Below are 13,161 nucleotides of genomic sequence, written 5' to 3'. Positions count from 1 at the left end.
GTATATCTCACAACAAACCTACTGACTCTGCTGTCTTCTCCCAAAGGAGGAAGGCCGGCTGTCTCCAGGGGAGAGCGAAAGACCAAGCTCCAGCCACGTCAACGCAGAATAAATTGCAGAATGTTTTTATCAATAGTTATTTAATAGTTATTTTAATTTCCCAAAAGGTTCAACTATTCCTTAAACTAAAATACAGGATGAGATTAAAGTTCAGTCATCCAATGATGTTCATTTAAAAATTACTTTTTAACCTCCTTATCTGTGCAATAATGGATGTTTGCTTTGTAATAAAATGAATATTTAGCTTTTTAGACTGAAGCACATTTTGTTACACAAAGATCAGACACACTCAGCTGATGTGCTACTAGGTGCAAACAAGACAAAGAGACTTTTTGGGGCAACTGTAATCATTGCCTGAATAGTTTTCTCTGGTTTAAATGTCACAAGGAGCCTACCACCTCGTCTGCCTGATGCATCACGAGCTTACAGTTTAAAGATGATGACGAACGAGAGAACAACCTTTCCCTCGATTTAAATGGAGTCACCATTTGCTCAGACTGAAGAGGTTCCTGTCGCTGAGCCAGATCAGCTGAACTACTGTAAACCAGATCCATGTCTCCTCCTGGGGGACTGCAGTGTGAAAGGGAGAGCTTGTGTCTCGCAAATGTGCAAAAACATTTGAACAAGTCAAAGACCCGTGTAGGTCAGAGTCCAGTCTGAACGACAGACCGTCCTCATCACAACATCCCAAACCCCGTCCTCCTCAGTGTTTCTAATTGAGTGCCTTTAATCTGCAAGACAAAGAAGTTGTTATCAGTCAGGAGGGTCACGCTCGATCATACTCGAATACCTACACGTAAAAGAATAGTTCAACATTTCGGGAAAGCTCATTGGCTTGCTTGCCAAGAGTTGCACGTGAAGACTGATACCACACTCATATCTGTAGACTAACATGAAGCTACATCCAGCAGCAGGTTAGCTTAACTAACGAAGACAGGAAAACAGCTTGCTAAACTCATTAATTAAATTATTTATAACCTCCTGGAAGTCACTGCTCCCAGTTAAAACACAGTCCGCTATATAACTCAAAGAGTAAACCCACAAATTGTTGTTTTTACACTTTGGTTTTGTACAGATTAAACAAACAGGCTGTGAATGTGTAAATTTGTGAGCTTTAAAAATTTTGTCACGTTTGGACGGAGTGAGGCTAGCCGTTTCCCCCTCGACTTTATGCTAAGCCAAGCAAGTAGTATCGTTTTTCACATGCATCATATCAACCTTCCTACTATGCCTTTAGCTGAAAGAGTTTAAAGCAGAATAATATTAAGTAAACAAACAATTCAGACAGAAAAAGGAGGAAGAAAATTACCTTTATCTTGTGGATCATCTTTAATCTTGCAGCAGCATCTAAACAAGAACCTTGCAGATAAAAACAACCAACATCAGAAGTTTTACACAACCTCAGGTTACTAAAATATTATCACCGTGTATTTCATGTTACCTGCGACTGATCGATCACCAGCCAGCGCTCGGTGCTCGTCTGCATGTCCTGTCCGCTCAGAGGCTCCCGCAGTCGGATCTTCACCAACACGACCTCCTGTGGCCTTACGCCCGTCCATCACCTGTCATGAGAGACACGAGGATCTAAGTTACGGATGTTTACAGGCACATAAGTCATCAGTGAGCATCTTAGAGAACAAGACTTGTTTCTGTGGACGTTGTCAGGATCAAACTCAGCAACAAACTTCCTTCCTGATCTTTCCTCTCTCTCGATCGGCTTAGTTTTCGATGTAAAAGGCGACTCACCTCTACGATCTCTCTGACTTCGCTCTGTGACTCCAGTTTGTCCAGCTTTACAAGGGCCGTCCCGATTGGCTTGTCGCTCCGCAAGAAACCGCTGTGAGACGACACATCGACAGCATCACTGCCACAGTCTGAACACGACAACACTGAAGCTTACTTTCATCTACTCTGACATGAATGCAGTTGTGAGAAGAGAAAGAGAGAGAGTGAGCGAGAGACAGATGCAGTCCCCTCTTAAAGTATTGTTACGGTAAGGTAAATAGGCAAATTCCTTTGTTTTTCACTGAAGATATTTGGATTTAAGATCAAAAGGTGAGTACGAGACAAGAATTCAGGATTTCAGCTCTCATTTCTTGGTATTTACATCTAGATGCTTTAAACACCTCAGGACATACCACCCTTTGTTTGATTCCACCCATTTTTCAAGGGAGCAAAACTATTGGAACATGTGACTGTCAGATGTTTCTTGTTGCCCAGGTGTTGCCTTTTAGGTTGATTGTCCAAACATTAAATAGCTCTGCATGACTGGTTCAAACCTATAAAGACTGTGTTTCCTGTTAAAGAGGATAAACCAACACGAAGACCAGAGAGCTGTCTATGGGAGAAAAGCAAGCCACTGTCAAGCGGAGAGATGAAGGAAAATCGACCAGAGCCATTGGACAAACATTGGGCATAGCAAGCACAACAATTTGTAACGTCCTGAAAAAGAAAGAAACTACTGGTGTACTGAGCAACAGACGTCGAACAGGTCGGCCAAGGAAAACAACAGTAGTTGATGACAGAAATATGGTGAGAGCTGTAAAGAAACCCCCAAAACATCAGTAAGTGACATCAGCAACGACCTCCACAGTGCAGGGGTGAAGGTATCACAATCCACTGTTGGAAGAAGACTCGGAGCAGAAATCTAGAGGCCACACCACAAGATGCAAACCACTCATCAGCAGGAAGGATCGGAAGAACAGATTGATATTTGCAATGAAGTACAGAGATGAGCTGCAAAAGTTCAGGAACACAATCTTATGGACTGATGAGACCAAGATTAATCTCTACTAAAGTGTGGAGAAAGAAAGGAACTGCTTATGATCCGAAGCATACAAGCTCATCTGTGAAACATGGAGGAGGTGATGTCATGGCTTGGGCGTGCATGGCTGCTTCTGGAACAGGTTCATTAATATTTATTGATGATGGAACTGATGATGGTCGCAGCAGAATGAATTCAGAAGTGGACAGAAACATCTTGTCTGCCAATTTACGGAGAAATGCATTGAAACTAATGGGGAGGAAGTTTGTCATGCAGCAGTTTACAATGAGCCAAAGCACACTGCCAACAAAACAAAGGACTTCATCAGGAGGCAGTTATAGCAAGGAAGGGCTATGCCATCAAATATTAAATGTTATTTGTTCTATTACTTTTGCTCACCTAACAATGCTGTCTAATACAAACGGTGATATGTCCTGAATTGTTTAACACATCTAGATGTGAATACCAGGAAATGAAAGCTGAAATTCTGAACTCTTGTCTCATACACATATGTATAGATAGGCATAGAGAGAAGGATTCATACATACACAAGAAGCTTTGACTTCTGACATTTGAGTCACACACTCCAAAAATACCATCACATTCACCGTTTCCGGTCCTTCTGCTGTTGTCGATGACCAAACTACTAGCTAAGTGAGGATGTTGCCCTGCGGCGTGAGCAGCTTTCTGTGACTCACCCTTTGTGCAGCAGCTCCAGTTTGAGGCCTTTAGACATCACCACCCTCCTGAAGCCGCGGTGGTTCCGGTTGATTGACAGGGTGAAACTCTGGTTATATTCTGGTGAAAAGAGAGCACAGATGGAGAAGCTGCCTTCTGAGACCTTACACATACAGTATTTCACACAAATAAACCATAAAAACGGTTCATCCATATTAACCTTCATTTATTTGCACAGCTGCAACATTTCCACATTTAGTCAATACTTCCACCTTCTTTGTTTTGAAACAGTGAGCAGCTCTTTTCATTCTAAAAAACTCTAAATTTTTATATCATATTTAGCATTCTTGACTTTTGCAAAATTTGTTTTTCTTCTTTTCTCTTACAATGTTTTTGTTATTGTGACTGTTGTCAACCAAATCTAATTCTCCATATACTGTATTCTTAAGACAGAAAACATCTTCACAATGATTTATTTTTATCTTGACTATTTTGTAATAAAATCACTCCTAAACGTAAATGTGTCTTAGAAAATAATCCCAAAAATAACAAGATATAAAATGGAAAAAAAAACATTTACAATAATTGGTGTAGCTGCAGCCGGCAGTAGCAAAATATGGCTGCAACTTAATCCTTGCGGGCAGGTGCGCCCTGTCAAAGTACGTAGAGCAAAGTAGTGCTTAGTAGTAGTTTTTGCCACTGACAGGCTCAGATTGTTATTATAAGTGTCTGACAACATTGTGGGAAAGATCCCTTCAGAGGTAGACCTTTTTGTTTAACCAGAAACAGTCACTTTATCGCTCTCGATATTAAAGCTACCAGACTCCATGGATACAAACAGTACTTTTATCTCGCAGAACACAGGTTGCTCTACTGCTGCCCCGGTCAGTTTATTTATTGTGTGACTTTAGAGCTTTAAAAGGGTTAAAACACCAAAGTCACAAAATAACACAAAGTATCAGTTTGAGGAAGCAGTAGACCAGAGAGTCTGGGAGCTTTGATCTCGAGAGAGATATAGCAACTGTTTCTGGTTAAACAAAAATGATCTTAGGTCTACCTCTGTAGGGATCTTTCCACAACATTGTCAGACACTAGTAATAACAATCTGAGCCTGTCAATAGCAAAAAAAATAAACGCTTTAGCGGATGAATTTTAACATTAGAGCAATTGCCTTCAAGGATTACGCTGCAGCTGTTTCTACTGACTGCTACGCGCTCACTCAAGACTGGACCAATTTCAAAGAATCTTGTCCTAATTACACACATAGACCCAAAAACATGTGAAAATTAGGTTGAAAAAGGTCCAGGTTAAAGATATCAAAGTTACTCTTCAGTGGATTGACATCATTTATGAAGAGTTTTGTGTCTTGATTGTTTAGACAAATGAAAATAAAATATCCACAAATGCCAATAAAATGATGCAAACACATGACAATGTACATGTCTCACCTGGGGAGTTAGTGTTCTTGATGACCGCTGTTTTGTGTTTCTGCGGCTGCTCCTGGTGGCAACAAAACAGACACACTTTTAAAGGAGTAAAGTCACCTGTATGAATCGTCTCAGCAGCCTGCGGTGGCTGTGAAGAGCTGGTAGAGTGAATCTCTTACCGTGCTGGGGTAGGGGAAGTCAAACTTGACGAAGGCATCTAGGTCATTTGTTTGGATTCCTGCGAGAAAGTTTATCACAAAGCATCAACCAGTGTGTGCTTTTTCTTTTCAAACCAGACCTTAAATATTTGACTGAATTCATTATGGCCTTAATGACCTGAAGCTAGGTCTGTTTAAGACATAAGATTTAAGGTTTAATTTTTCCCCTGAACCACAACAAACTTGAATTTAGTATAAAACGTGACTTTTCAGTGTTTTCAGAACCATTGTTCTAGTACTAACAGACCTACTGTACTGTATAAAAGGACTGATGGGTGAAGATTTTTGTTTTTACCACTAGGAGCTGGAAGATTCATCCCTTTGACAATAGTAACAACCATGTCAGTGCTGCTCAGCTCTGGAAATATCCTGAAAGGTAGGGAAAGAAAAAAGTAATAAGTATTAATAATTAGGTAGACCTGCAAAATCTGATGCAATCCAATACAACAGCTTAGCCATGGTCAGTTCTGATTTACACTGTCAGAGAGGTATTAATGAAACTATTGATCCAACTCTGTTTCTCAGCAGGGTTTCAGACTGATCTGCCGTAAAACAACACAGGGTGCTGCGTTAGTGGGGGAGCGTTGTTAAAGTTACCAGTGAGACGAGACAAGAGAGAGATCTCTCTCTCTCTCTCTCTCTCTCTCTCTCTCTCTCTCTCTCTCTCTCTCTCTCTCTCTCTCAAAATGACGTCCATAAAAAGTGCTTTTTTTTTCCACCGAAAGGCTCATACTGTTATACGAGATGTCTAACAACATTATGAAGGGTGTCAACAAAAACGAAGGGTGTCCCTGGGAGTCACTTGTAGGGATTCTTTCCAATGTTGATGAAGCAGAAAGATTAAAGAGTTTAGCTAACTGTGCACTTTTGCAGTATAATGTAAGAAACATGTGCCCACCTGACAGTGTGAAATGATCTCTCCTCAAAGTGATGTTTAGGGGGAGGAAGACCTCTGGACTGAGCCAGCTTCAGGACCTCCAGACTTTTCTTACAACTCTCCGCCATCTTCTCAAACCTGGAGCACACACAAAAATCAGGATTTGACTAATCAGGTTTACAGTATAATGAAATACACAAATAGAAAGAAAATACATGAACTTGTTGTTTTCTGATAACAACTCTTTGGGCTCTGGTATCACATTTCTGTCTGTTCTGAGTGTACGAGTTTGTACGTTACTGTTAACAAAATAAAAAACTGTTTACTGCTTACTTTGTTGTTTCAGTGACGTTCCCCAGGTGTGTGAATTGCTTGGAGTGAGTGATGCATTTCTAAAAGGAGGAAAGCCAGAAGAAATCTCAGATATATGTTTGTTTTCACAGCAAGAAAAGAACAGCGCAGAGAAACCAGACAGGGAATATGGAAAAAATATTATTTATTTATTTTTGGCATCAGGAGGAGAGCTGAAAATGATGATGGGAATTCTTCTCTTTGAAGTAGGGATGCAGCCACTGAAATTAATCGGCCTCGGAAAGACTGAACACATTTTACCGAACAATTACGTTGACATGTCAGCAGTGTGGAAGCACTTTAAAGTGTCTGAGAAAGACGCTGTTTGCAGACACTATTCTGCTGAATTGTCTCCTAGCACATCCACTCCATCTGGGTCGAACTTGATGAATTTTGGGTCGAACTTGATGAATTTAGCGCGAGAAGACACATGTGACAACGTTCAAAATAAGGTGTCTATACAGGATGGAAATAAGATTAATTGGATTAAAGTAATAAAAAAGGGACTTGATATCAGTATCAGTATCTGTTGTTATTTTGTAAACCCTGATAAGGTTGTAATCCATGCAGGAACATATACAAAAAAAAATATATATACATAAAAAATACATCTTGTTTCTATTCTAGGTCTACTTTTAGTGCTAGTTTGTTACAATGACAGCATTAAAAAAATGAAGATGATAAACTTATTTATCCTGATAACATGTCCTAATAAAACATGATGCTCTGGTTGGACACTTTTGAATCAACATTTTCATTTTTATATATTTCTACAAAGTCTCTACAACAGTTTTACCTCATGCTGCTCTTTGAGGATCTTGACCAGTTGTGTGTAAACCTGCTCTGCTTTCTCTGAGATCTGAACTTCACTGTGATGAATCAGGATGAAGTCTCCGTCTTCGTCACCAGGGGGCGACGGCACCTACAGGTACAGCACACAGAGGATCAGCCACAGCTGGGATTACCAATATACAATATCTCCACCATGATTCTACGATTTTGTCCCAATTAGGCGATTTAAGTGACAGTGGTAAAAATGCACCTTTAGATAGCTCAGAACATGTAATATCAGAAATAATACAGGTAAATATTTTGTGCCCTCAGCGGGTGACACACATTGACTTATTCTAGGGGTGGAAAATTAATCAGAAGAAAATCTTAATTGAGACAATGTCCCACATGCAAGACAGAAATACAATGTTATAATGTGAGGACATGTTTATTTCCTCTGGCTGGTTCAGTTAGGGGTTCCCTCCTGTCAAATTGTGTCAGATTTTGGATCTTCTCAGACCAAGATGGCTCTGAGTGACGTCGACCATGCTCATTTTGCTGAGGCAGGCTGCACCTCTGCTTCTGGCTTGGTCTATAATTCTGGGAGGTGATGCAGGTTGATGCAGGTGTTTCAAGAGCAGGAGCTCGTTTTGGCTCCACCTGTAGGGAATTGATGCTGAGAGTGAGGACACCATGGGGCTCAGAATGCCTCGTCATGGTGAGTCTCTGCTTTTCAAATCCTTTTGTAGCTAACTCACGTAGCTGTCGACTGGTTTGGGTGCGTGGGCAGGCTGCCACACCCAGATGATGACTGGTAGTGGGGTGGAGGTTTTGGATAAAAAGATATTTGAAGTTTAACTCTTCCTCCATATCTGGCTCTTTTTGACACCAAAGTACGCTTGTCTGAGTCGGTTGTAGTACTGCTGAGGAGGTTCTGGCCTCCCTTGCTTTACAGCAAGTGCAGCTGTTAGACCTGATTGTGCTGTCAAGTCAGAATATTCCTCTACCAGTGCCTGGCAGAGCGAGTCATAATCTTGCCTGACATGCCTGGGCTGTCACCTTGATCAGGTAAATCTTGTCGTCAGTGGTGGCAGCAGGGAATTTCCGCAAGTAGTATTCAATATCTTTTAGATAGATACTGGTCTCATTTGAGCCTGTAGACTCAGGCTCGAAGCGTGTTATGTGGCAAGCGATTTTGTCTCAGTCCCTGTCAGAGGGGCTTAAGTCATGGTCAGCAGTTGGCGGCGGATGCAGCCGGGGGGAGTAAGCCGTCTTCACCTGAGTAGGTGGAGTGCTATTCACCTGTCGCTCTGTCATATGATCCTGTGGGATCAGTTGTGGGAGTGACCATCCTCCTGAGGCTGGCAAAGGGGAGCAAGCCTTGTCTCTCTCTGGTGGGAGTGTTTTGTAGGAGGGAGTATGTTGGGCCGTCTCACATGAGAGCTGGAACTCTCTTCTGGTATCAGCCAACTCCTCCTCCTTGTTTTCCTGCTGTAGCGGGGATTGGGTTACTCTGTCCCTATCCTCTAGCTGTCTTCGCATTTCTTGCATGCGTTTTTGGTCAGCTTCTCTAAGTTTGCTGTAAACCTTGACTCGTAATTTTAGCTCTTTAATTTCCCCCACTGCTTGTCTAAGGAGGGTTTCTGATTGGCCAAGGGATTCAGTTGTGTCTTTAAATTTATTTTTAGTCCACTCTAACTCCTGTTCTTGCTGAAAGAGTGAGTGTTCAAGCTGATTGGTCTTTTCCTGCAGCTCAATTTTCTCCTCATCGACTCCACCCTCCTGTGGGAGGTGGCAAGGAGCTTGTAGGTCAGTGATGCGTTCTTCCGCTTCACTTAGCGACTGCCTGGTGCTTTCCAGCTGCTGTTCAAGCTGGTGCGTGTGCTTAGACTGGGCAGACATTACAATAGCTAGTTTTCCTAGCATCTGGGACAAGGCTTTGTCCTTTGAGGAAGTGGCTAGAGCGGTTGTTACCAGTTCTGCAAAAATTGTTTCAAGGTTCACCGCATCGGTGCCTTGTAGTTGGCTTGAGTAGCCAGGTATCAAGGTCTCAGTCATGTGGGCCAAGATGGAGTCAAAGTGTTCCAGTGGGTCGCCCCACTGGCTGCCACTAAGCGTGGGTCTGCCATGTTCAAAGGCAGGTACTCAAGCGGTTTGGTTAAGGACTTTGGTGTGAGTCCAAATCAGACAACAAACAAGTGTATCAACTCAGAGGATATGCATAAAAATACAAAAATAAATGGGTGTTGCTTCTATAGCTTCCTGGAGCTGTTGATGTTCCGTTAAGTTAATTTGGAAGGTTGGAATCTGAAGAACAGAAGGATCAAAATCAAATCTATGGACTCAGTGATACAATTTGCTTTAACAAAATCAGAAGTGGACTACAGGTGTTAGCTGGTACAGCAAACCTGAGCCAGTCAGTTAAACAGAGTTTCAGCTAGTGTGTTTACTAGTTGAGAAAAAGGAATGTCAGGTTGGGGAAAGCTGACTATCAAGTCAGACTTAAATGACCAAACTGAAAATTCAAATTTAGGATGAAAGCAAAAATAGGAAAAATGAAATTAACTCTCACTTGGGATTAAAGTTAAATGCTATAGATCAAATCAAAGTTCATGTTACAACTAGCTTGACAATCAAAGCTCAAAGCTGTAGGTAGTTTTAATAATTATACAATTATTACTAGTGATCAGTTAGTTAATAATCGCTCAATTATCTTAAATCAGTCAGTCAGTCTCATATCTAGGGTCAATTCTCTTGGCAGGAACTAGAAATAGGCAACACACACAGCTCTTGATTATATTACAGTGAATTTATTCTCTAACTAAGGTGATAAAAAGATGGTTGGATACAGGGAACATAAGCATTTGCTGAACAATGAGCCTGGAGGTTCGATTGTGGGAAGCATTTGACTCGGGGTTGACGCGGGTGGGGGGCCCACAAGCCCCTCGCCCAGCCCGGGGAGAGCCACCCTGGTAGGGTAAAGTGGCGCCCAGAGGCCTAGACCTCTAGGGCTTTGGGCAGTGTTTATCGGTAAAAACACTCTGTCATATTTTCGAGCGAGTGAAATTTTGACTTGTTTTTACCCATAAACACTGCCGAAGCCCTAGAGGTCTAGGGCATAGACATCCAGCTGGGGAGGGGGCAGCTTCCCTGGAAGCCTGCCCAGCCAGGGCTCCTTGCTCTGGGCCACACACATCCAGCTGGGGAGGGGGCGGCTTCCCTGGATGTCTGCCCAGCCAGGCCTCCATGCTCTGGGCCACACACATCCAGCTGGGGAGGGGGCGGCTTCCCTGGATGCCTGCCCAGCCAGGGCTCCATGATCTGGGCCACAGACATCCAGCTGGGGAGGGGGCTGCTTCCCTGGAAGCCTGCCCAGCCAGGCCTCCATGCTCTGGGCCACACACATCCAGCTGGGGAGGGGGCTGCTTCCCTGGATGCCTGCCCAGGGAAGGCTTCAGGATCTAGGCTATATATTGCCCTATCACTGAAGTAAATGTGATCCTGTTGAAGAGAGAGCCAGGCCTATGAGTCAGTAGCAATTCTGCCCTCTTCGGTGAGACTTAAAAATGCATCACCTGGGGAGAGGTTTACCCTGTACTCACCTGAAAATGTAAGAAGCTTCCATGTTGTCTTTGAATTCTGGGCCTGGGCTTACAGTACAGAGGAAGAGCTATGCTTTAAATGTGTGTGTCATTAACCATATATGTGAAAATGCTGGGCAGAAACAAGAACATAGCAAAAACTTTAAGAAATCTGACCTCTGACCCCGGGCGGACAGGCATGCCAAATTGAGTCTGTCCTGGTGTATGTGGAGTCATCCAGTAGAGTCATCAGTCCTACTTGAAATTCAACCCCGAGTCCAACGGTGCAAACCGTTTGGCTCTAGCACCTTCCTATCCTATGGCATTTACATGTTTTAATTAATTTACCCTGGTCTCCTAGAGCAGAAATAATGACTTAAATGAAAGCTGGCTGAATCAGAGTGTCACACTCTCATTCTCAGCCTGTGGACAGATGCAAATGCCCCCCTCCCCCCACAGGCAGCTGTAGGACAGCTATGACTGTCTGCAGAGTTGCCTGTGCACAGGGTCTATTATACTCTGATCACATGTGATACAAAGGAAATTCAGCCAAAATCAACAAGTTAGTGTGTAGGTAGCTCTTTAGTGTTAGCAGGTTTAAAAATAGGTGTTAGAATATTTCTCCTCAACTTCCACGCTACGTTCGGTTACCTAACAACAGACATTGTTGAGTTTTTCAGTCTCAGAACAAGAATTTTCCAAGAAATGATCAGCTGTTACAGTGCTTATAATCGAATTATATCAATCATATTCAGCCTTATAGAGAACTTACAGCAGAGTCCTCCTCTGCGAGGGAAAATGTTGCACTCTGCTTTGTGGACGCTGTCAGTTCACTGACCCACATTCGGATTCGTCCCTCAACATGTGTCTTGTTGACCCAATCTGAAGCCTGGAAAACAAATAAAGAACACAGTGGGGATTAATGACATGACTACAGGGTTTCCTCAGTGTGTATAAAGTCAAAGTACTTACTGTAAATGCCCTCACTGCTTCTGGTCGCTGGAAGTATCTCAGGACCAGGATGGCTTCGCAGAAGTAACGGAACAGCGTCCTTTGGTCTTCTTCCACATGCTGCTGATCCAGGAGCCTCCCGCGGATGTCCAGCATGTCCATCTGTGACACTCTGAGGACTCTCTGGCAGTCTTGGAGAGTCGGCTGAGCAGGTCTCGAATGATTTGATGAAACAAAAAACAAATAAGGTTGTTTCTGTGCCTGGCAGCGTTCCAAGATTTAAATTTAATGACTCTGCATTAAATTAAAAGTAATACTAGTGAATAACAACTCACTTTTTGTTGCAAGTTTCAACTGCAGCGCCTGGTGGTCTGTGACTGGATTCAGCAGGTGTGTCCATGGGGTCATTAAGAATTAAAAAATGCATGTCACGAAGGTCTTCCAGAAGAGCCTGTCTGGAAGCCTCATCGGGGTACCGCCTGACCATGACGTTGTAGTCCCAGGTTCTGCCTTGAAGGGTCCAGGCCTTCATCGACTTTTTGGCTCTGTCCACCTCTGCATTCCTCTCCTCATTTGTGTGGTTCTTCAGGCAGACTCTTAACAGGTGGTTAGGCAACAGCTCCTGTGGTCTGAAACACTGCAGACAGGAAACGATGCGGCGATCCTTGTCACTGTGAGAGAGAAGGTAGACGGTTTAGTTTGATTAAAATCGTTTCATAAAACAAAATAATCCAGAAAGACTTGAGATAAGGAAGTTTTTGATTTGGCGCTACATAAATAAAATTGAATTGAATTGAATAGAGTTGATGGGAAAAAAAGATTGGATTTGACCTAAATGGCACAATAATCAAAAAAATCAGTTCTCACATTGGCCTATCACATTCTCAACACAGACATGTTTACTTATGTCATATAAAGAAAAACTTTGAAGGTGAAACAGATTCAAAAGGGAGGGGGCTGGTGTGATCCTAATACAATGAGGTCCAAAGTGGGCACTCTAATTACAATGCCACAATGCAGTCCAGACTGCTGCCTCTGAAAAAGCCTTTGTTTTTGGATTTTAGGCCATGATCAAATATATGTTCTTGTCAAATTATTATTTTATGTACTTATTATTTCTAAGTCAGGGACAAAACACATACAGCTTGTAGTTAACTCAAAGTTAAGAAAAGAATAACTGTAGTAATTTAGTCATTAAGGAGTGTTTTGCTAGATTTTTGCTCATAGTATTGTCAACCAACAGGCCACACTGGGTACAGCAGTAAGGCTGTTAAATAACAAGAAATAGATTATTTACTTAAGCTTACATATGTTAGTACACGTGAATGCATTCTTAAAATGTAAAGACAGAAAATACAAATGATCTGAACTTACCGCTTGGTTCTTCACAAATGAAAAAGCTAGTTTACAAACAAAGGAAAAATGCAGGAGGAATCTTCAGTGTTGAGGGAAACCCTTTTCTTGAAGAACTGAGTACATGGTG

At 42.4% G+C, this 13,161-nt stretch overlaps 1 protein-coding gene, 1 long non-coding RNA gene and 1 pseudogene across 2 annotated transcripts; 2 read left to right on the top strand and 1 right to left on the bottom strand.

Moving 5' to 3' along the window:
* Positions 1-186, top strand: part of LOC119902863 — a 19,839-nt pseudogene extending 19,653 nt beyond the window's left edge.
* On the bottom strand, positions 124-13,161 carry LOC119902847 (coiled-coil and C2 domain-containing protein 1B-like). The gene is made up of 15 exons (XM_038719214.1): positions 13,053-13,161; positions 12,014-12,349; positions 11,700-11,892; positions 11,500-11,616; positions 7,172-7,297; positions 6,358-6,416; positions 6,046-6,162; positions 5,443-5,516; positions 5,109-5,167; positions 4,951-5,002; positions 3,523-3,622; positions 1,807-1,897; positions 1,502-1,622; positions 1,370-1,419; positions 124-791 (listed from the first exon to the last, which is right to left on the bottom strand). The coding sequence occupies exons 2-15, from the start codon at positions 12,208-12,210 to the stop codon at positions 738-740; spliced, it is 1,410 nt and encodes a 469-aa protein (XP_038575142.1). The 5' UTR covers positions 12,211-12,349; positions 13,053-13,161; the 3' UTR covers positions 124-737.
* Positions 1,904-6,156, top strand: LOC119902865. Its single transcript, XR_005444373.1, has 3 exons — positions 1,904-2,053; positions 5,449-5,523; positions 6,076-6,156. It is a non-coding gene; the product is annotated as an uncharacterized LOC119902865 (long non-coding RNA).

The sequence above is a fragment of the Micropterus salmoides genome, unplaced genomic scaffold, assembly GCF_014851395.1.
Source record: "Micropterus salmoides isolate LMB-PRFRI ecotype aquatic unplaced genomic scaffold, ASM1485139v1 Ms_hic_scaffold_14, whole genome shotgun sequence".
Lineage (NCBI taxonomy): Eukaryota > Metazoa > Chordata > Actinopteri > Centrarchiformes > Centrarchidae > Micropterus > Micropterus salmoides.
The sequence above is the reverse complement of the archived record's forward strand: the minus strand, read 5'-3'. Positions and strand labels throughout refer to the sequence as shown.

Bases quoted from the DNA above. Each gene is read 5' to 3' on its own strand.
- LOC119902847 (XM_038719214.1), bottom strand. From the start codon at position 12,210: ATGAAGGCCTGGACCCTTCAAGGCAGAACCTGGGACTACAACGTCATG. The intron at 6,163-6,357 runs GTAAGCAGTAAA...TGTGTGCTCCAG, and splicing joins AACGTCACTGAAACAACAAA to GTTTGAGAAGATGGCGGAGA. The intron at 1,898-3,522 runs GTGAGTCACAGA...GTCGTCTCACAG, and splicing joins CTGGAGCTGCTGCACAAAGG to CGGTTTCTTGCGGAGCGACA.